General features: G+C 48.5%; 1 protein-coding gene across 1 annotated transcript in view; it reads left to right on the forward strand.

Annotated features, from left to right (window-relative positions):
- Window positions 1–22,932, forward strand: part of LOC104276630 (CUB and sushi domain-containing protein 2-like) — a gene marked incomplete at its 3' end in the record, with an annotated part of 195,504 nt that overhangs the window by 163,118 nt on the left and 9,454 nt on the right. The window contains 12 exon segments of the mRNA XM_009873029.1: window positions 3,243–3,458; window positions 5,286–5,474; window positions 8,420–8,589; window positions 10,229–10,385; window positions 10,763–10,840; window positions 10,843–10,947; window positions 12,260–12,386; window positions 15,465–15,667; window positions 17,426–17,617; window positions 19,845–19,983; window positions 20,481–20,570; window positions 20,572–20,663. Coding sequence (XP_009871331.1) covers window positions 3,243–3,458; window positions 5,286–5,474; window positions 8,420–8,589; window positions 10,229–10,385; window positions 10,763–10,840; window positions 10,843–10,947; window positions 12,260–12,386; window positions 15,465–15,667; window positions 17,426–17,617; window positions 19,845–19,983; window positions 20,481–20,570; window positions 20,572–20,663 — 1,758 coding nt within the window.

Below are 22,932 nucleotides of genomic sequence, written 5' to 3' on the forward strand. Positions count from 1 at the left end.
AGAGCGCTGGAACAGAGTGATCCTGAGTCAGAGCAGCAGCCACTGACGTGGAATGAATCCAGTCCTTGGAGAATAGGACAGGCTTTATAAAAAAGGGGTAACTGAACCCCATTCGTGACTGACTTAGTGCAGAGTTTTCTCTCTGTGCTTTGTCCTTGTCTCTCAGTTCCTTGCTCTTGGAGACAGCTGGGTGCATCAGTGATCACTGGGTAAATTTGGTGCCTGCTTAAACCCAGAAGCTTTAATGATTCTGCTGCAGGCAGGGGATATATTGGCAGGGCTTAAGTGTTTGCCATCGGACCTAATTCTTCCTGTTGTAGTCAGATGTTTCTCATACCCGCTTCTGCTGACGCCTTTCTGCTGTCCTGGGAAGTCTTTTGGTTCCCATAAAACAGAAGAGGGTTCAGGGCCTGTGGCTCCGGCCACTTGACTGTTCCTACCAAGTGACGAGGCAGGGATCATCTGCATCATAAAAGTTCTTCTCTCCCAGATCTTAATGAACATCTCGCATGTGACCAGCACACAAGTCCTCTAATTGAAACAAATTGATTATAACAGTAGTTGTTTTTATGTGACTGCAGGCACTGATTTACTTTGCAGACTCGCAAGCTGTACAATTTGAGTTTAAAAGCAGCTTAATTTTAAAGGTATTTAAAAGTTTAAGGAGAGGCTATTATTTTTAATCTGAGAACTTCAAAGTGATTTCTTTTCCCTATAATTAGTTTTGTTGTTTCTTTTACAGAGAATGGGCAAAATCCCTGCACATTCGCAGAGGTGTTTTTTGCCGCAGTAAATTTCAAACCAGGGCAAAGGTTTAATCAGAGTCACAATCCTTTAAAATGAGGTTGTAATTAGCCCTTATGGCTGCAGTTACCCGGCCTTTAACTGACTCTGCTGCTGGAGAAGCCTTGGGCGCTGATTGGAGTTGTTATCTGAAAAGAGCTGGAGTCAGAGGCTGTTCTCCTGGTTCTGGGGACTGAATTCCGCTTGAATTTCTCTGGTGGTGATTTGATTTCAGTGGGGTGCTATCATTTCTGTTCCTTTGCTTGGGTTTTGTGAAACCCAGCGTGTAAGTTTCCCGTCAGCTGATAAACTGGGAATACTTTAGATGTTTTGTATTCGCTCCATCTCGCCACGTTTTCAGGCCAAACCGGGTCGTATCTATTTTGAGTCGACTATTGCTGGTTGGAATAAACAGCAGTTACGACGTTCCTGCCTTCGTGGAGTTTTGCAGGGGGGAGCAGCGGAACTAAGTGTTCTCTGCCAGGTTCCGTATGACACTTACTCGGGCATTGGGAAGGAAAGGTCAAAGTTGAGCTCCCTTTTGGTCATCACCAAGCAGCGGGTCACACCAGTACATCTGCCTGGGACACGGAGCGTTGCCGAGGTGCAGTGAGCTGCTGGCTAGGGGTAAAGGCAGGGAGAGAAGAGGGCACTTGAGATGTCCCTGTGAGCTCTGCCTCTTCCCAATCCAGTGATTTCTGTGGCAATGGTTTCGTGTCAGCCACCAGCCTCTCTGACCTTCAATTTTTGGAAGGAAGCTGCTCGCTTGGGACCAGTAAACCTTCGAAAAGGAATTAGATGGACGTAGGGATAAGTGGAGTATTCAGAGTTACAGTTGGATGCGGACAAAAACCTGTTGGGATGGATATTAACATCTCACGATCCAGAGCTTTAATCAATCTCTAGGTTGGTCTCATCCTGATCTCCAGAAATTAGCGGGGAATGGGGGGCAAGGAGGAGATTATTCCTTTAATCCTTATTTACAGCTTCCCTGTGCTTGCTTTTGAAGCAGCTGATGCTGTGCTTTGGCAGAGACAGGATGCAGGGCAGCCCTTGGGTCTCACCAGCCTGGCAGTCTCTCTGTTGTTAGTTGTTGGCTTAAATGAAATATCTTGGTCGTGCCACCGGGCGCTCCTCACGCATGCGAGGAGGATCTGGCTGTGGCTGATGTGGACCAGATCCCAGCACTGGTGTTTGCTGGTTTTGCTCTGCAAAGAGCTCCGCGGAGATCAGTGGGGTTCGGAGGAGCATAAAGCCCAGTTCAGCATGAGCTGGGGCTCGGGACCCTGCTCCTTGGTGCTCAGAAAGTGGGCTAAGACCTTTGGGTGAAACAAGGCATCTAAATGCAGAGAGGGTATTGTTTTTTATTGCTGGGCATCGCTTTAGTTTGTTAACCTTGTGACCATAACGTGACAGGCTTTCTCAGAAAAGATCCTGCGTTGCTTTACTCTCCGAAAGCTGTCACTGCCATTTTTTGTTTTTCAAAGATGGAAATGTTTTCCAGAGAATAAGTGTTTCTACTTGTGATTGAGTTCCAGCATGAAAAATCACCTAGCTGGAGACTTTTGCAAAAAGCCTGGAGTACTTAGTATTTTGTGTCTGTGGGTGTGAAGGATACTTTTAAGTAATCCGTTACTCCTTTGTTGTTCATTTACAAATGCAGCAAGGTCACAGCCTTCTCCACGCAATGTTTCAAATTGTTGAAATTGAATTTGGAGGAAGAGACAAAATAGTTTTCCTGTGTTTGTCTGTTCTTTCTGTAGCTGGGTCTGTTGTGGGGTTTATTTTTGTCAGCGTAATGTGGAGAAAAGTGTAGACACTGGCCGGTTCCTGCAGCAGCAGCAGCGCTGCTGGTGCCTCTGAGCTGCGGGGAGCAGCGTTCCGTCCCGCCGCAGGGAGGAACAGGAGGTCCCTATGGTGGTCGCGCTGCTGACATGCTTTATCTTCCAGAAAGGCCTCTCTGACCTTTCATACTTGGCTTGAGTCTTGTTTTTCTAGGTATGAATTCCTTCTGGAACGTAGTTGGTTTTAGTTGTTTTCAAGTCCTCTCAGCCAGAGGTTCTGCTGCTCTTGCTGTCTGTCTGAAGGTGAACACTTTTGAAATAAAACACACCTCTAAGCTGCCAGCTCGCTCCTTTCTGCTGCTGATCCAGCCCTCGAGCGAGCCTGTGCCGTCTCTGTTCCCGTGTTATAAAGGCACCGGAATCGAAGATCTGAACTGCCTCTCTCTGCTCTGGGCCTTGTACCATAGAGCCTTGTTTCACTTTTTTCATCTGTTTCTTTTCTAACCTAAATGTGCCCGTGGTTTCCAGTGGGCTTTTCCATCTCGCTTGGGTTGCCGTTACCAGCAAAACAAGGAATCAATACCAGTGTTGGGGAGAGGAGAGGGGCGTTGGTTCGCGGCCAGTGCCCTGTGAATGCTGCTGGCTGAAGCCATCTCTGTTTTCCCTCCCCGGCAGGTGTATTCTTCACCTTTCATACCTTTCACTTGGAGAACGGCCACGACTACCTCCTCATCACCGAGAACACCAGCTTTGCGCAGCCGCTGAAGCAGCTGACGGGCTCTCGGCTCCCGGCCCCACTCAGCGCAGGGCTCTTCGGAAACTTCACCGCTCAAATCCGCTTCATCTCAGACTTCTCCATGTCCTATGAGGGTTTCAACATCACCTTCTCAGGTAAGAAGAGGGGTGGGCAAAGACTTCATTCTTTCTCTTTCTTTCCCACTTATCTGCTAATCTTGGCAGTAACTTTCTCTTGATGCGGTTGCATCTGATTTGGGTCACTGATGGTCACTCCTCTTGTTATCTTGATAAATTATTCTAGTGTGTGTCCCAAGAAGTATTCTCCTTGCATTCCCTGTATTGCCAGATGTAGCCCTTTTCTCTGCCTTGAGCCCCAGTAGGTGACTTAAGTTGAACCCCCTGGCATAAATCCCGCTGTTAGAGATGTTTTTGTTGTTCTTCCTCCTCACCTGATGATCTTCCCTGCTGTTCCATGGACAATGTTTCAGCTCAGATGCCTTCCTTCTCTGTTTAGTAGAGGAAAATCACGGCAGCAGATAAAACATTTCCGACATGGGAGGCTGGGACAGATGGGATCTTTTGGAAGGTGACGCCGAGCAATCTGGACGCCTTGGATAAGGAGCAGGGCAGCGCTGGGCGCTCCCGCTGTCCGTTTGGTCTCTCTTTTTCCCTTGGGTTTGTTGTTCTGTGGATACTCATGCAGTGACCCACCCCCTGCACGTGTGATGCTCTTGGAGACTCAAAGAAAAGCACGTTTGCTCGTACAGAGCAGCTCATGGCTGCAAACGATTGCTGTACGTGGGTGATCTCCGGTTGAAGCGCACGAGGTGTTTAACCGTGTCCTTTAACCCCAAGTCCTACAGATGACTGCTGAAGTGTTTGCCAGGGCACGCGTTTCGGAAGATGTGATCTCTGCTGCCCGAGAGCCCCGACAAGCCATTCTGTAAAACCGCCAGTTAACAGACAGAAGCTTTTCGTATTGGTGCTGTCCTTCTCTGTCTTTCAGTCCTGAGGGCACCAGCCGCAATCTTGGTCTGCTGGTGTGGAAGAGAAATGCCCATTTTGATTGTGGAGCTGGTGCGGATGTGCTCGCTGCCTTTGACGGACAGAGCTGTTGCCATAGATGCAGACAAAAGCTGCTGCGCTGAGAACTGGTTTCCAAAGCCTTTGTTCTGGCTCCTGAAGTCAAGGATTTGCATATGATACTCCAGGGAAGAGAGAAAGTTTCTAATTGCCATTTTCCCCCCATCAAAATGAAAGGGTTTTTTTGCCTTAAAAGAATTGCTTCAAATATCCAGTTATAACTATTGTTTTAATGTGTTTGGGGACTTGTTTACCTTCTTGGAAAATGAAAATGGGAGGCGGTTATATTTTTATTTTCATTTGGCTATAGCTGTACATACTTTGTGCTGTGGAGGTCTGTTACTTTTCAGAAAATAGCCCTCAAAAGAGATTTCCTTCAAAATGTTTTGTGCATGAAGACACGCATTTGGCTATTAGCCATAATGCTACACGACCTTTCATTTACAGCAGCTTAAGTGTCCTCTTGCATTCCCCGAGCAAGATGCTGTGCTCATTCATTTTCAGGATTAGTGATATAGAGGCAGGAGAAATCCCGTCCGGATCAATCCATCTTCGCTTGATTGAACCAGAGGGAGAATGACAAATTTCCATCGTGTTTTGTCACCACTGATGTCACTTTCTTGTTTGTCTGACAACAGTGACAGAAAACGAAACCTGTCGTGTTTTGAGTGGGTTTAAATCAAGATCCCGGCGACAGCCTGCGGGGTTGTATTGGGAGCGAAACCCAAGCTGGGCTGCGTGGCTCCAAGAGGATTCCCATCTCGCACGGATGCTCCCTTTGCAGAGCATCGCTGCGGCTGCATCAAAACTCAGAGCTCCCTCCTCATCCTCGTGCTTGGGGACCGGGAGCGCGAGGCATCCCCCTGCCATTCCTGAACATCCCTTTGTCCCCTCTAGAGTATGATTTGGAGCCCTGTGACGAGCCGGAGGTGCCAGCCTACAGCATCAGGAAGGGGCTGCAGTTCGGCGTCGGGGACGTCCTCACCTTCTCCTGCTTCCCCGGGTACCGGCTGGAGGGCGCGTCCCGCATCACCTGCCTCGGGGGGAGACGGCGTGTGTGGAGTTCGCCTCTGCCAAGGTGTGTTGGTAGGTGGTCATGTGCTTTCATTTTGCTTGGTTGGTTTGCGCTGTGCTGGATGGTTTCGGTGGGCAGGGACGGGTGGCATCCGCCAGGGTGGGTGGGGCAGGGGTGGGGGGGGGGGCGAGGGCCCTGCAGCTGTGTGTGTGCATGGGGCGGGCGGGCTGCAGTCCTCTTCCAAGGTGGAGCCCGCCAAGGACTTGGCAGGTGGAGTCACACACATCAGCAGAAGCCCCGTGTCTCTGCAGCCCGTCCGCGGTGTGCTGCGGTTGAGCCCCAGTGACTGTACAAGCCGTGGGAGAGCTGTCATCCCTTTTGGAGTAGTTTCTGTAAAACAGCATGGCTTTGAGGCCATCCTCCGTTGAACCAGAGTGCTGTAAAGCTTAATAGTCCAAACGTATGAAAGCTGCTTCTGTGTGGGTGATCTTAAGCAATGGAAAATCCGTGTTAGTGTGGGTGTCTCTGGGAAAGCCCCTTTGGCTCTTGCCTTTCCCTTAACATCTAGAGGTTTCTTGCACCTTACGCTCTTCTTTTCCTATCCTCCTAACTATTGCAACTCCTTTTCACAACCCCTCCAGCCATTATTTGTACTAATAAATAAATCTAAGGATAGAAGAGAGGAGGAATTCATCTGCAACTCTGAGCTGGTTTCTGGCTCTTGTCCCCAATGCAGATGAGCTAGAGATGCTCTTGGCTGGCAGGGTCTGCAGCTGAAGCGAACGTCCTGCTTTTCATGGCAAGAGAGGAGGAGAAAGTGGCCCTCAAAGTACCTCCTCCGGGTGTAGCTGCTGCTGCTTTCTTGGAGGACCAGGAGAGGTGGTGGAGTCAGTGCGGAAAGCTGCACGTGCACCGTGATGGTTCCGCTCAGCTCCAGCGACTTTGTATGCTGCGAAGGACTCGTGGAGATGAGGCAGAGCCAGCTAATCAGATAAGCTGTTTTCAGGGCAAGTCGGAGCGCCTCTCCGCAGCCGTGCATACAAAACACCAGGACTCAAAGGAACAGGGAGCCAGTGTTTTACAGCTGAAGATGTTTCAGGGTAAATAGGCCGAGAAAACAACAACTCATGGTTTGCTCATGTGGGAGCTAATCAGGGAGTAACAAAAAATCCTGAAGACATGGTGGTTGCAAGGCAGATTTACATGTGTTGGGGGATTGTATGTACGTGTGCAGCAAACCGGCCGCGATGGCCCTCGCTGAAATCAGCTGCTCTGACACGGTGAGAGCTGCTGGCAGCGGGCGTCCTCCGAGGAGGGCATCCTTCCGATGCCATTTGGCAAGCACGAGTGCTGCGGGCTTTTGCTTCCTCCCTGCGCTAACAGCGGGGAAGAGCTGTTTGCCACGGCGTGCCGTGGCGGAGCCCGGTGCTCTTGCAGCAGTGCTGCTTCTTGCACATGGATGCACTCAGACGTGTGCTCCCTCCTTCGTGTGCTGAAGACGTGGCCATAACATCCTCCTCCTCGAATAGTTTGGGGTCTTGTACCCGCTGTGGCATAGAGATTATGTCTTTAAAAGCTTGCAGTTAAAATACATGATCTACAGAGTTGCTGCTGTTTTCTGGAAGCGTTTAAAGTGTGATCTCCTGACGTCTAAGATAGGTTGAACCTCCAAAGCTGCTGTCCTTCTCTAAAGAAGATCGTTCTGCCAAGTTTTGAGTCACACAAATCATCCAACTTCACATTTGGCTCAAAATCAAGTGCTGTTCACACCATGCGGAGTAGAAAAGGCAGCAGTTACAGTGAAGGAGGAGAGAAATCTTACGAGAAGAGTGTAGTGGAACAGGGACAGACTGGCATAGCGAATAACGACAGGGAAAGAACTCTTCCTAATTTCCGTCCTTCCTTATTTCATTCTTTCTAAAATCACAGCTGCTTATAACCTGCCATAGGATGTAAACTTGTCTCGGGGAAAGGAGAAGCGATCGCAGTAACGTTAATTCCCCCTGCCCGTGTGGTTCCCTGTGCAAGAGGTAGATGGGGATGTCCCCAGCAGCTTCTCCCCTCTCGTCCCAGCCCCTCGTCTTCTGAAGAAGAAAGGGCAGTTTTGTCTGTGCCGCAGAGAAACCTCAGCCCATGGTGGCCCTTTGTCTCCTCCCAAAATGTCGCTCAAAGATATGTAAATCGGAGCCCATTTCTGAAACTGAGGCAAGAGGAGCACTGGTCTTCTGTCTTCTCCTGATGGAAATGTCATGGTCCTAATGGGATGTCATGGTCAGCTGGAAAGGAAAAAGAGCAGGGAGCAAGGGACAAGAGGTCACTCAAAAGTACTGTCACACTGGAGGGCAGCATTCACAGCAAATAAGGTCAAATTGTGCCGGCTTTCAGGCAATTATTTTGGGAAAGATTTAGAAATTCAGACTTGGCTTTATTGGTGGTAGTTATTTGGAAGATTCCCTAAGCACGGCTTCCTGCGCAGAGAGCTCTGGCTCGTGCAGCACGTTGGGACCAGCCGGCGGTGGCGTGCTGTGCCGGCTGGCCAAAGAGTACCCTGATTTCTGTGTCCTGTGTATAGGATGAGCATCGTGTAAATATGAAAAAGACTTGAAACATTTCAACCTAGTAATATATATTTTTTTTTAATTTTCTTTCTGGTTCATGAATCCAGAAGGAATGTAAACACAGGCACTGTTTAGAGCAGGTGGTGGCTTTCCAGGGATTTTGGAAGGATTTTTCCTGAATTGGATGCCAAGGTAGCATTTGAGCACGCCGACGTTCTGTGACTCAGTTTCCCTGTCTATATAAGGAGAGGGCATTAATCTCTCTTGTAAGGCACCTGGGGTTTGATTAAGTACTGTTTTGTTTACTGACTACACTTGGCACTGGAGTCCGTGGATGTGTGAGCAGCTGGGTGGAGGACGGAGTGAGCATCTGTGCCTGGTGGAGGAATCACCTGCATGTGCTGTATGGCTCGAATATACACGGAGTTATTAAAATGTGGTTTTGTGTTTTTATTTAGCTGAATGTGGTTCGTCTGTAACTGGAACCCAAGGTGTTCTGCTGTCCCCCAACTATCCAGTAAACTACAACAACAACCATGAGTGCATCTACTCCATCCAGACCCAGCCAGGAAAGGGGATCCAGCTGAAAGCCAGGACTTTTGAACTGGAGGCAGGAGATGTCCTCAAGGTAATTCTTCTGTCTCTAGCAGTGAAGCACTACAGTGCTGCTAATGAGAGCCAAGATCTGAAGGGATGTTCTGAAATTTTAATGAAGTGAGCTGAGACTAACTGCTGGCAAATGCCACCCAGACAGTGCTGACAGTGCAGTGGTTATCTGTGGTCGAGACTCACACTGGGAGTCCTGGTGACCAGGAGTCACTGCTGGGTCGTTAAGCCACTGCCCTGGCAGTTCTGAAAATGGCAGCGAAATTCTTGTGGACCAGAATGAACTTGAGGCAGCTGGACTAGAATACTGTCCGTGTGTATCCTCTCTAAGGTTAGGGCAAGACACGGGACGTGATCTGTGTGCAAAACAATTTCTTCTAGCCCAGGGACACTGTCTGATCAGCGCGCGTCACCGCTGGGCGTTAGTTTGCTGTGCTTTAAAACATGTTGTGCAGCTTTAGGGACTCAGCACTGGGGAATTTCACCAACTCGGAGCATTCTCTGCCAGCAGCAGCACCGAGGCAATAGCGAGTGTCCTCTGCCCTTCAGCCTGGCAGGTTATTGGAGGTCGCGGGCTGCAGATGGACACGTGATGTGACGTTAAAAATGTAGAGCTCTTTGCCGTATCACTGCACCTTCCGCTGTGAAGTCTTCCCTGAGACTTAGAGATTTGTTGGAATGCCCGCGGTTCCTCCTTTGTAGCTAAACTTCAGTTCTCATCTGCGCAGTTGTACAGGGGAAGCTGTTAACACATGGGGGAGTGGGAGGTCCTTTGCATTATTTTTGTGGTTTTGAGAATCAAGGCTAATTTGTCCCCAGAAGGGATTTATTTAAATGCAGAACTCCAGACTCAGGCTCTTCAGCGTTCTCAGACTCAGTCTTAGATTAATCTGCTTTTACAAGTTTCAGGACTCTATAGAGGAGGAGACAAATCCAGGCTGAGTTTCTATTAACCACAAAGAAATGGTTTTGTAGGAGGCATTAATATTACAAGATGTGTGCTGCTGTGCTAAGCCATCTTCCCAGAGAACGGCTCTCTCCTTATTTAAGTGCCATAGTTCTGCACTGCGAGATAGGTGTAATCCACATATTTTCAGCTCAGAAATGACTGGAAAGAGAGAGAGATTTCCAGCTAATGCAAAGAATATACTCGTTGTGAAGGAAATTATCTTCTCTCACCAGGTTTGTCATCAACTTGTCTGTTCCCGAGGAACGTTGCTATCAATCTCCACTAGTGAGAGGGTGGGGCTCTATCCTTGTTAGAGCATCATGCTATCTAAAAAAAAAAAAAAAAAGAGAAAAAACACCACATTTGTGTTTTTTCTTGCAAAATAGTGGAGTCAAAGCACATCTACGAGTCACTGTAAGGAGAAAAGGTTTTTCCCAGTAGCTGAGCTGCACCTTTGGAAAGGAAGCTGTCAGCAAACACAGCCCTGAATGTAGTTTATGCTCAGGTGTAAGGAGAAGAATGTAGATCCTCCAGGGTGTGGAATCCCGCTCCTGGGATCGGCAGCCTCTTGAATTCTCATCAAGTCAGACTCTTGGTTCGAATGGTTTCACTGTCTTCAAAGGACCTGTCCCGGTTCGCACTCATGGGCGATTTGGTCCCTGAAGTAGCAAATAAAATTTCTTTTTCGGTGTGTGGTTCTTGTTCCTCCCAGGTCTACGATGGCAGCAACAGCTCCGCTCGCCTCCTGGGCTCCTTCAGCCGCTCCGAAATGCTCGGCACCAGCATTAACAGCACTTCCAGCAGCATGTGGCTCGAGTTCATCACCGACAGTGAGAACACGAGCAAAGGTTTTGAGCTGCAGTTTTCTAGTAAGTCGTGGGCCCACGTGCTTGTAAGGTGGGAATCCGAGGTCTAAGGGTGTAATTCCATGTAACGGTTGCATGGCCAGAGGAAACAGTCTTTTCTGCAAAGACCTTGTAGTTTGGAGTGGGGGAGATGGTTCTGCCAGCGAACTTTTTCTGTCGTGAGTGAGGCAGTGGTAATATGGAAACTTTGGATCCAAGCTGAAATACCAGATTTCTGGGATCTCATTCAAATATTAATTTAAAAAATAATATTAATTTTCAATATAGTGGCTTTTTCCTCCAGCAAAGGATTTGTGGAAGAAAATACTAATATGATCTTGTGTTAATATCTCATGGCTGTTAAACAGCTGATGAGAACATGCTCTTCCTTTCCGCTCCAGGTTTTGAACTCATTAAATGCGAGGACCCCGGCGTCCCACAGTTCGGCTACAAGGTCCGTGACGAGGGACACTTTGCCGGCAGGTCCGGGGTTGTGACCCTGGCTACCCCCTGCGAGGCAGCAGAGCGCTCGTCTGCCTGACGGGCGAGCGGCGAGCGTGGGACCAGCCCCTGCCGACCTGCGTAGGTGAGACAGCGCTCGCTCCCAGGACGTCCTCTCGCGCGTGCCGTGCTCGCGGGCAGCGCGCCAAAGGGCCCTTCTGCCTCCTTTGCTCATCCCTACGATGGGAACTGGTGCTGGTTGCACTCACCTGCATTAGGAAAGACCACGATGAGGATGCTGCGTGAGGCATCTTCGCATGGAGAGCGCTCATCTCGGCAAATCTTCCGCCGGCAGCCTTAACGTAAAGCCGACGCTCGGCGCACGGATTTGACAGAGTATCTTGCTTCGCTGCAAGGAGACGGCTGCTTTTCCAGTCCTTGTCCTTCCACTTGAATGTGTTAAACAGAGTGGCACTTCCCAAGAGTGGCAGATGTCACGACATGTCCCGGCATTTGACAGTTCAGAGTCGTGTTTGTCTGAGAGCTACATGACATCTGATCCCAGACCCTCAGGTTTTTTAATTCCCTCAGTCTTTTCTTAGCCAGATCTTGAGTTCCCTTGAAGCAGAAGGGTATCTTCTTGCTTGGAGAATTCTGATCGTACATTTTGTGTATCTAAATGCCGTGCTGTTGATCTGTTACCTGACAACTTGATAATGAGCTTATGTTCCCGGGATATGGCCAAGGTCGTAGGGACATAGCCCTCTGAGAGATCTCAGCAACGAGAAGGCTACTTTCCTGGCTGTAAGGTGTGTGCTCAGACATTGGCAGTCTGTGTTTTCCCAGGAATTAGGACCATTCTTTATACAGTAACTGTTCAGAATTTTAGCCTTTGATCATTGAGGTAAAAAGGCAAAGTTCTGTGATATATGCGTTATCTTAACCTTTACTCTGTTTGCCGTACAGATATTACATATGAGTGGTCGTGTCTATGTGAGCACATGGTTACTTACAGAATTTTAGTGGATACGTTATGAAAATGTCTTCAAAATCCTCGTGGGTTTGAAGTTCGTTTAGCAGATATGTATGCTGGCTTCTTGGTTTTATCACACCGATGAACCGTGAAGATGTTTTGCAGATACAAGCAGAAGAATGGAGCTCTTTCACCCCCATGTGACTCAGGGAAGGCAGGACGCTGGCAGGCTCTCCCTTTATTCACTACGGAGTCGAAAAGGTGGAGGGAAGCTGTGTTAGCGATGCGCACAGGAGTGCAGAGTTACTCTGAGAACTCAGTCTTTTAGCTGAATTAAATGACTCTTTGTTTTGTAGGCTTTAGGAATCTCTTCACTTGGCAGGAAGCGCTCCCTGTTGTATTCGTAGGATGAGATACGCGTTGTTGCCAAGTAAGAACCATAAAACGCCGTGAGTCGTCTCACCAACCCGTGTGTTTCTTTCAGCTGAGTGTGGGGGCACTATCAAAGGAGAGTCGTCGGGACGGATTCTGTCTCCTGGCTACCCAACGCCCTACGACCACAATCTGAATTGTATTTGGACAATAGAGGCAGAAGCTGGTTGCACGATCGGGTGAGTTGAGCCGGGTTATTGTTCTTCTTCCTGTGTCTTGGTGCTCGTTAGCTGTGTGCCAGCCCCGTGCCTGGGCTGACCCCGGGGCCTGTGGCTGTTCCACCGTCGCTGTCGGTGCCCTTTTCTTTCCCTGGCTGCATCAGCGCCCAGCATCTCTTCAGCAGAGGCTTGTTAATCGTGTTGAGCTGCGTGGTGCTTTCAGTCGCTGCGTTTGTGCCGGAGATAGATTCGATCGAGGATTTTCACTTTTGCTTACTGCAGAAATTCCCTCCATTAGCTCTGCTCTTCAGCGCGGTTCAATAATGGATGGTTTCTGGTATGAACACGGAATAAAGAGCATAGCCAATGCAGCTTAATTCTTGCACAGGCGACCTCCAGTTGAAGCCTCCTCTTTTTTTTCATTCTCCTGGGTAAGAATCTGAAGTATCTGAAGATTTGTATAGGACAAAGTAGACACGAGCAGACCCTCTCTTCTTCCCTGCACCCCCAGAGGTGTAAGAGGCTGCTTCAGCAAGGGAACTTCAATGGCACACGTAATTCTTACCGGATTCTGTAAGAGTGCTCAAATGAGCAGAGCTTGGAAGGGGCCAAGACTGACGTGAAATGATGCCAGGCAGTAGTACGGTAATATACCTTGTGACCCTTCCTTTCACCAGAGATGAAAGCTCCCTTCTTCTCTTCCTTTATTTGGCAGCTCAAACAGAACAGATGATCTCTGCGTAGTTGAGAGAGCACATTTTCAGCAACTTCATTTTTATGGTAATCCATTGGAAAAATAATCCTCTTCACGCATGATACAATTGTATAAAGCTCTCATTTATAACTTACATTAAAATTAATCACCAAAGCTTTTTGAATAAAGCTGTATCTGCACAGAACGAGCGGAAGGAGAGGAAGATAGGAAAAACCAGTCTGCACATCTTTGCCATGAAAGTTGAAGGGTTGCGCTTTGAGGGAGGATTAATTTTGTGCGTGTGCAAACACGCACGTGCACACACACGTAAAATTACAACCGAAATGGCTTAGCTATGAGACTCTGAGGAGAGAAAAAAAGTGGGAAAGTGTGCTGGAGAATGAACGAAACTTTGAGTACTGCTCGAAACCTCCGCAGAGAGAGAGCCCCAGGTCGATCGAGCAGGTTGTGGAGGTGCTTTTTGAAGACCCAAAGGTGCGTGCGGAGCTGGCCTCTGCTCCTCTCTGCTCCTTGCTAAGCTGGGAGAACTTCCCTACATACAAATATATATATGTAGCCAGAATGCCTAATGTGCTTTTTGCTGCATTTTCATGCATGTAATTGAGGTTGTCAGAGTGCAAGAATAGCATTCGTCCTCTCCGTTGTCTGCTAAAGCAATGTGTCTGTCTGGTCTTAAACAAAGCCCTGCTGAGATTGGAACCAGGCTGATGGGAAAAGCCTGCTGTTTGGTTACTCGTGTACCTATTGAATAAATTGATTTGTGCACCAGTTCTCCTAATAAAATCAGCTGTCCCAATAGACTCCTGAGCCAAGTGGTGTTGGACAACCCTGTGCCTTGCTGCCATGTCATCTGGTCATCCCGCGAAGGCTTTCTTCTCGTCGGGAGGCCTGGCCCAAGGTCTTCAGCCATGAGTTTTCTCTGGCCGTTCTGGCTCAGGAGAACCAGTTAAGCCTGTGAGCAGACCTAGTCAGGCCAGCGTGCCTGTGGAGAGCAGCACTGCTAGGATCCGTTCTTAGTTTCCTCAAGTCTAGCTTTTTCCCCTCTTGCTCAAGGTAGATCTATGATTCGTCTCTTCTGGTTTCTCTCGGGTTCTGTGGACATCATTTTGTTGCTGAGTACATTGCAGTGGCTTTCCCCCCACCTCCCTTTTATGGTTCTACCTGATTTATTTGTTTTTGCCCCGGATAAATGGGAAAGCAGCCAAGTGAATGCTTCCTTGTTTTCCTCCGTAGGCTGTCAGGGTTTTAAGCCTGGTACCTGGTTGTTTTATTTTATGCAGGTTTTTCTCAGCGCAGCTTATAGATTTCTGTCCCCGTTTCAGACCAGCGTGCCTCGAGCTGCTCTGTGTTAGCCTGTTTTCATTGGGTCAGATGGTGTCCAGCATTCAGAATTTGCCCCCACCTGTTTGCCACCCTCCCACACACCCTTTTCTGCCCTTTTTTATTAACCTCTGGGGCAGTTAAAGCCCTGGTGAGGGTTTCTTCTCCAACATATAATGCTCTTTTAATCAAGAGTGATGTTGGTTGTTTTCCTTTGCCCCCCTCCCCGATACACAAGATTAGCTTGGTGCCAGGAGCAAATTCTTTGATCTGAGTGCGGGTAACAAAAATCAATGAATTTTATCAGTAGATGCTGGTTCTTGACAATAAGCTGTTCCTTACAGGACACCAAAAAAAGCCAAAGGACAGCCAAGGTTGTTGCTGTGTGCAACATAGGGAAAAGTGGGTGAGTTGGATGAATATATGTAAGTTGTTTGGAGGGACTGTGGCACATTTTCTGCTAATTCTCTTTTTAGAATAAATTTTGCAATACTTTCATGTTTATCTGTTACAGAGCCCAGTGAAACCACGGGCAAGCCCCTATCCCCTCCTTCAGAGCCCCCCATACCTCTCTGCTGCAGGTGTCCTCTCTGTACTTGACTGAGCCTTTTGTCTGTGTGACAGCTGCTCGTTGAAATGTCTGAGCTGCTTCGCTGCAAAATCAACCGTGATCTTCTAGCTGGGAACATCTCCCCTTCCCACAATGAGCTTTTGGACTTTTATCTTATTCCTCAAGAATTTAGTAATTCCATTTGCTCAGGACAGAACACCAGAAAGCGCCCAGCTTTTCAGGAAACATTAGTACCTGTGACTCAATTGTTCTTTTTTTATGGATGTGGTTTTTTAGGGAGGCGTGTGACTAAGGGATACTGGGGTTTACAGATGGGTTAAGTTGGGCAGAGAGCTGAAGTATTTTGTCCCAGCTGAGCTGCAGGGAGCAGGAGAGAACACGTTCCTTGAGGGCCCAGCTGCCCTAGGTCGGTACCAATCACACTTCTTGTCCCTTCAGGAGAAAAGGCAGAGCTCGGCTGGTGCTCTGACTTCGAGTTCGTTTTGCCCCACAGGCTTCATTTCATGGTTTTCCACACCGAGGAGTTCCACGATGTGCTGAGGATCTGGGACGGGCCTGTCGAGAACGGCATCCTCCTGAAAGAGATGAGCGGGTCCACCTTGCCTGGCGACGTCCACAGCACTTTTAACTCTGTCATCCTTCAGTTCAACACCGATTTCTTCACAAGCAAGCAGGGCTTTGCTGTCCAGTTCTCAGGTAGGTCTTTCCATTGTTTCTTCAGCGCTGTCCAAAGCTCGCTTTGCCCGTCTGTGTTTGGGTGCAGCCTCTGCACGCAGAGGAAAAACTCTTGTGTTTTGCCCTTGCGATGCAGGAGGATTCTGTGCTCCCCTCTGCTACAGTCACCTTCACAGTGGTGAACTTGGCAGCAAGATGGAGAGCAGCGCGTTGTGGAAATACACAAGAAGGAATTACAGATATTTTCCAGCGCATTCCCACAGGTCCCTTAGAGGCACCGGTATGCAGGCAGCTTCCCCCAGCCATTCTGAGAGCAGTTGGTCAGTGGTTTCTGAAAACCAAGTCTACTTAAAATCCCTCCAATCGGGTCCCATGAGATGCAGATCACAAAAAGCTCTGTGGGCTGTAGGGATGTCATTGCTTGCAGCAGCACTACGTGTAATGCAGCTGCAATCTGTCATTGCCTAAGTCCTGGCTGCTGTTACCTAAGCCTTGGCCTTGCAGACACATTAATTTCAATTAGATTAGGGTAATATATTTCAACAGTCACGCAGACACCTTCATTGACATGTCCAGTAACCATGCAGCAGGTGCCTGTTTTGGAGATGGCAGTGAACAAGGGAGGCTGTTGCGTAAATGATGGTACGACCTTCCTGGGGCTGATCCGAGCATCAGAGCTCACTCGGTCTCTCCCAAGCTTTGCCCGTGGCTCTCTGTTCAGAGTGCCTTGCAGGCCAGCTCTTTGGGAAGAGCTTGTGCTGGAAAAAACCCCTCTGGGGTGACCAAGACAGAGGGAGAGCTTTGTGTCACCCGGCGCAGCTCTGGGTGAGGGCTTCTCTTCACCAGGCTCGTGTCTCAGCCAGCCAGGAAGGACCAGGCTGGGCTGCTAACTTGCTTATCTTCAGTTGCACAGAAAGAGAGAGAGGGATTTCCTCTGGGGCTTTTAAGAAGAGCTTTCTCTAAACTGCCTAGGTGTAATAGACTCTCATCAACTTAGCAGGAAATAAGCTCTGCTCTGCTGCCTGACGCAGAGCTGGTCTTTATTGAGTGCTCCCGCTCAAAGCCTTTGTTCACAAGCTGTGACTAAGTAGTCAGACCCGAGCTCAGAAGCGTACCGTCTCGGATCTTGTGAACTTTAATGATCTATATAAGCTTGCACAACTTCTCTTACTCCAGGACTTTCCGTACTGTTAAGTAGTTGTAGTGTTGACAGACTTGGAGCTCCGTGAGCAGCGAAGCTGTGCCGCCTGCCCCCGGGGCTGAGGGGGGCACCTCCTGCCTCAAAGGGACACGGCAGCGAGGCTGGGAGGGAGACACGTGCGTTTCTAAAAGGTCAGGCATGATGCTTCACAGGGCTAAAGGCTAAATTTCTCTGCCACTCAGAGGAAGTGAAAAGTGCTAGCGGATTAGTTTATTTTGCAGCATGTGTCTGACACAGAATTCTATAAAAGTGCCGTGTAAGATCAGGGGATGTCTGGACTTATTAAGTAAACATGCATGTGCACAATTATGCATCAAACTTGCACTCTGTGTAGAGCACTTGAACTTCCCATTCCCCAGAGCCTTTACCAGCTGGAGTGGCAGATGCTCAGTGCAAAGTAAAAGCCAGTTCTTGTGTGTGTGGCAACCCGGAGGCACGCGGAAGGAGGAGACACGGGGAATGAAGTCATGGCTCGGCTGGCTGTGTAAGGACAGAGTCTTAAGTGCTGCTAGTGCTGCAGGCCTGTATTAAATAGAAACACGTTTCTGTATTAAAATTGTATTTTTAATACTCTTCAGTTTCCACTGCCACGTCCTGCAATGACCCAGGAATTCCCCAGAACGGGAGCCGCAGTGGGGACAGCAAAGAGGCAGGGGACTCCATCATCTTCCAGTGTAACCCAGGATATGCTCTGCAAGGGGAGGCCAAAATCACTTGTGTGCAGATTGAGAACAGATTCTTCTGGCAGCCAGACCCTCCCTCCTGCACAGGTACGAACACGCACCCGTCCTCCCGTTGCTCTGGTTCCCTGCCCTGCTCCTTTGCGAGATTCTGTGTCTGAAGGGGACAAGTCCCTGGTTTGAAGAGGTCTGTGACAAGGTGTGTATGTCTCAGGTTGTTGTCTCATAGAATAACTTTTTAGGTTTATCCCCAGAGTGTCTGGGACAGTGAGAATCTAGTTCATCCTGGAAGCTCGTAGGACGTACTGCAGTGTAAGTGATGATATTTAACCTGACAAGTCAAAATTAAAGGCTTCTGTAAAACTCAGGTTCGTGAAGAGGATTGGGGTCACAGGTGAATAATTTCTGCATGAGGAGACAGCAAATTCTGTCCTGAGAAAGAGCTGTCTGACATTTTCTTTGAGCTCATAAAGTAATAAAAGAAACTCATAAAAGTGATTCTTTTTAATATGTCCAGAACACATAAAAATAGTCATGCTAAGCACAAAAGAGCAATAAACATCAAATCTGCTGGCCGATTAAATGCTAGCCACAGATTACTTGCCTGTAACTTTCATTCCTGTTTATGCACTGTTATCCCAGGGAAGAAGAAAAATCAATTAATTCTGTTTCTAACCCCTGATTTAATGCCAGCTAGGAAGCTCCTGCAGCATGCACAGGATTTATGTTCCCTGCAGGATGACTTGGTTTCTGAATGACGATCTTGATGATCTAGTGTGGCACCCTTTCAGCCTGATAGAGACAGTCCTTTTAGTCTTCCCAGAGCCATAACTAAATCATATTGTTGCATGTCATGCCCACCCCATCATTCTCCCTTTGAGTTTTCTTTCACACCAGGAGCCGAACTCTCAGTCCTTTTCAGAGAAATGTCGGCAGTGCCTTAATCTTGGTGTGAGGTGAATTCCCCTGAGTGGTCTCCAATTTGATTTGGAGATACTGTGTCGGGTCCTTTGTGAAGTCTGGCAGTCTTGTTTTAGGAGTCATAAGCTCTGTGAAAAAGCTGAAAACGATGTCTTGCTCCTTCCCTCTATTCAGTGGCAAAGGATTTGGAGGAATAATGAATGGCCAGATAACACAGTAACTGTGCAACAGGCTGCCTGGTTAGAGCTCTACTGGAAAATGGGGTTTAATTTATGACTCGTATTTTATGTTTGTATTTAGCATTTCAAATATATTTTTGCGTCTTTATTGTACAGCTTCTGCAGTCCCTAAACAATGTGGGCTGAACTGGAACCTCAGCTGAAACAGCCCCCAGAGGGTTGGGGTATTTGAAGTCTGCATCCTGACCCAGCTCCAAACAGCTGTGGCTCGGACCAGTTTCTAATTTAAGTCCTTTGGAGACCATGGGTGGGATTTTCAAAGAAATCAGAGGGTGTCGAACAGTCATCTCCTTCGGGCTTTTCAAAAATGAGTCCATAGACTTTAGTTTCTTTGGAATTCTCCCTGACTTTACGTTCTGGGGGAGGAACACAACCTAAAGGTTAAGGTAACTGGACACAGAATAGATGGTTGTGGTTCTTCCAAGCTGCTCGGGTGTGACCTCTGGATAAACTCTTTGCTGCCTGTGCTGTGATTTCCTTTTACCCGATACCTGGAGATTCTTGTGTATTTGCAGGACTTCATAAAAAGCTAAAAGATAAGCTCACATGCTCGCTCCTTCATGGAAGGTCCTTCCAAGATTTGTACTTTCTGTCCCGTGCTTGTTCCCTGCCCACCCGGTGTTTGCGTTGCCAGTTGATGTCAGACACCCAGGTGTAACACGCCCAAGTGCTCCCCTCTCTCTCACCCCATCCAAAACCCGGGAGGATTGATTTGAGCAACGGGGGGAATCTTAGAGCATTGACCCTCAGGAAGAGACTGCAGAAAGGCTGACAGTAATAAATCAATCATAAGTATTTGCCGGAGTGGGAATATGTGCAGGCACTTTAAGCCTTAAAAAAGTAATAATTGATTTTTTTTAATCAGCTTGGCATTTAGCGTGTTGGTAACTGTAATAAACACGAACAAGCCATTAGTCCCAGACAACATGTTTTCATTTATTTAGCAACCATCCAGGCTTTGACCAGGAGTTGACTAAATAAATGCAAGAGGAAAGCATAAAGCATCATCTCTCTCTCCTTTTGGCCGATCGCTTATATATCTTACAAAGACTGAAATAGCATCCATAGCTCTGTGTGTGTGCGTGTGCTGCATCTCATGTACTATTTTTAAAGTTTCTCGAAGACAAAGCCTCGTCTCTTTGCTTGATTGCCTTCAGCTCCCTGTGGAGGTATCTTGACAGGACCGGCAGGCGTGATCTTGTCCCCGCAGTACCCGGAGCCCTACCCTCCGGGGAAGGAGTGTGACTGGCAGCTGACCGTCTCTCCCGATTATGTCATTGCCCTGGTATTTAACACGTAGGTACCCGAGAGCCCTTTGGTTCCACTCGTGTGGCTGCCTGTGGGGACAGGGGGGAGACACGAGCTGTGGGGCGATGCCTGGGTGCGCCGCGTCTGCACGTGCTTCTTTTTCTCCCGCCAGGAGCCCAACCCAACCTGGTGGGGCTGTCCCGTAGTGTTGGGTAAACTGTCCTCAGACGTTACCTTAATTTGGGCAAGATACTCACATTCCAGCTGCAGCTCCTCTTTAATACAACCACGGTTTTTACCAAACGTCTGGGTGTAACCGGTGCAGGATAGGAAACCCCTGTAGCGATGCTGGCTCACGCTTTTGGGCTCTTCACCGCACCACCTGTCCCCGTGTGGGATGGAGGCAGAAAGGTCCTGCGATTAGCCGCGCAGCTGTTGAGGGCAGAAGCAGCTGTGTGACTGTAACAGCCCATAGACCAGGGGGTGTTGTTGTCCGGGGGCTGCCGTGGCACGCTCGCCCTTCAAGCCCTTCCTTTGTTTTGCAGCTTCAGCTTGGAGCCAGGCTACGATTTCCTTCATATCTACGACGGGCCTGATTCCCTCAGCCCCTTGATCGGCAGCTTTTATGGCTCCCAACGAGAGGATAGAGAGCAGCAGCAACAGCCTCTTCCTCGCTTTCCGAAGCGACGCCTCGGTCAGCAACACCGGGTTTGTCATCGAGTACACGGGTAAGGGCTACGCGGGGGGCGTCTGGCCCGGCTGCCTCGTATGCGGGATTTTACCAAGCTGAACCGAAATGGAGAAGCTCTAGACGCTGTTGGACACCTCTGTCTCAGGCAGTGATGCTGCTGCCTGGTTTGCTCCCACCAGATCGCTTTCCGAAGCGACGCCTCGGTCAGCAACACCGGGTTTGTCATCGAGTACACGGGTAAGGGCTACGCGGGGGGCGTCTGGCCCGGCTGCCTCGTATGCGGGATTTTACCAAGCTGAACCGAAATGGAGAAGCTCTAGACGCTGTTGGACACCTCTGTCTCAGGCAGTGATGCTGCTGCCTGGTTTGCTCCCACCAGAGCTCGTTAGGAGGCGCGGGAGGGAAAACTGGGAGTTGGGGAGAGGGGATCCCGCAGGCTGGCAGAAGAACCAGGGTGCAGGTGGCATAAAAGAACTCTCACATGTCTGAGGATCAGTCACGCGTGCCTGTGTCTGTGTGAGGCTTTCATTAATGGACAATAAAGAGTTTACTTTATTCTTCTTTAAAGATCAAGGGAAATTCTCAGAAAATACATAGCTATGTTCAGGCTATATTCTGTATAATTGTTCTTGCTCCACACTGAATTTAAACAGGTTGAGCTTCTCCTTAGTGAGCAGAACGTGTTGCTTCATTGCAGATTTGAGCTTTCAGAGTACTGGAGAGTGTTGAACTGATCACTGGTTATTAGGAATGCACCACGTTGCCATGGATTTAATATTTATTCTTGGTGACAAGAGTGACTTTGTCCAGGAAAAGGAGGTGCAGACGTGCATACTTGATACAGGATCTCAGCCTGAATTTTTGATACTGTCATTCAAGAGTGTACCAGAGGATCTAGAGGTGACGGTTACAGAAGTGGATGCTCGGCTCTCCTGAAATCTGCATTTTGCTTCACTAAAGCATCTACTGAAAAATTCACTTACAAGTAGTAAAATGAGCAGAACAGTTCTCAGGTATCTGTGTTACTAAAACTGTGGTGGTTTTTTTGCTTACTTGAGGAGGAGGTAGAACATTGTGGTGGCTTCAGCTCTAATGGTGAGAGACAGGGCAGTGGTTAGGATTTTCCCTGGGTGTTTTTAGCTTTCTGTAGCTGGAGCAAGCTGAGAAGCGACAGAGCTGGCACTGCTGTTCCGGGAGATGGAGGGGGAAAAGAAAGGAAGGCTTTGGCAGATACGTTCCTTGTTTTTGTGTAGGGTAGGTGGAAGTTGCTACAAAACAGTAAAAAATGTGCTCTGAGAAGCTGGATCTGATGAGCAAGGATTCTGCGGAGTGGAGAAAAGGATTGAAATCTGGGGGGGTGGAAAACCCAACAAAACAGACAGAGGAAGAAATGATTCTTCAAGCCTGCTCTGGACGGGTTTGCAGTCAGGGAAAAAAGCACTGGTGGCTTCAGGCATGCTGGCTGCGTGCCACCGGGAAACGTGGCTTTGCATCCGCAGCGTACGCAAATTATTGTTACGAAATAATAAGACGAAGGCAATCAGCACCACTCAAGATTCAAGAAATTAAAAATTTTCTACTCTCACTGGAATGAATTCTACTGAAAATTAAGTCTTGAGTTTTCCTCTTTTCCCCTTGCTTTTTGGGCAGCCAGAAAGTAGTTAACAAAGGAGATCTCGTCAAATTAAGGTGGTTGTGCGATGCGTTTTTCTCTTAAACGTTCCTACGTACTTCCCACAAAGCCAAACTGCTGCAAGGAAAGAAGGAGGCCTTAGTTTGCTCAGTGATTTCCCCCCACTTTAAAAGGAACCTGAGTTCCAAGTCTGAGAAGCTGCAGAAAATAGAACTTCGGGGCATCGAAGCAAGAAGAAAAGAAATGCAAGAGGGAACATGTGTTGAAAGAAAACCAAGTGCTGAGCTCGGCTCCTTGCCAGCCTGGAATCCCAAGCGCAGCTCAAAGACACGGTTTTCTCTCTGCCGACTCATTGTGTTGGTCATTGCTGCCCCTGTAGCTCCCTAAATACCACACATCACCTGCGTCCGCGTGCGAAAGGCTGTTAAGTACCAGGGGCTTCCTCGTCCTCTTTCGGTAATGTTTTGGGGAGGAGAAAAAGCAAGAGCAGCCATCTGTCAATCCTTCCTTGAAATCCTGCGTCTTCCCTGGGACTGGGACTGTATCGCTAGCCTGAAGCGACGGCACCGAGTGAATTTCAAACAGCCTCAGCCCTTCATCTGAAATTGTTTCAGGGGCAATGGCTCTTCAAGAGGAAGTTGTCCTCTGGGGCCAGGAGGAATGGAGGAAATAG

Source organism: Apaloderma vittatum, unplaced genomic scaffold (assembly GCF_000703405.1).
Source record: "Apaloderma vittatum isolate BGI_N311 unplaced genomic scaffold, ASM70340v1 scaffold11777, whole genome shotgun sequence".
In the NCBI taxonomy this organism is placed as follows: domain Eukaryota; kingdom Metazoa; phylum Chordata; class Aves; order Trogoniformes; family Trogonidae; genus Apaloderma; species Apaloderma vittatum.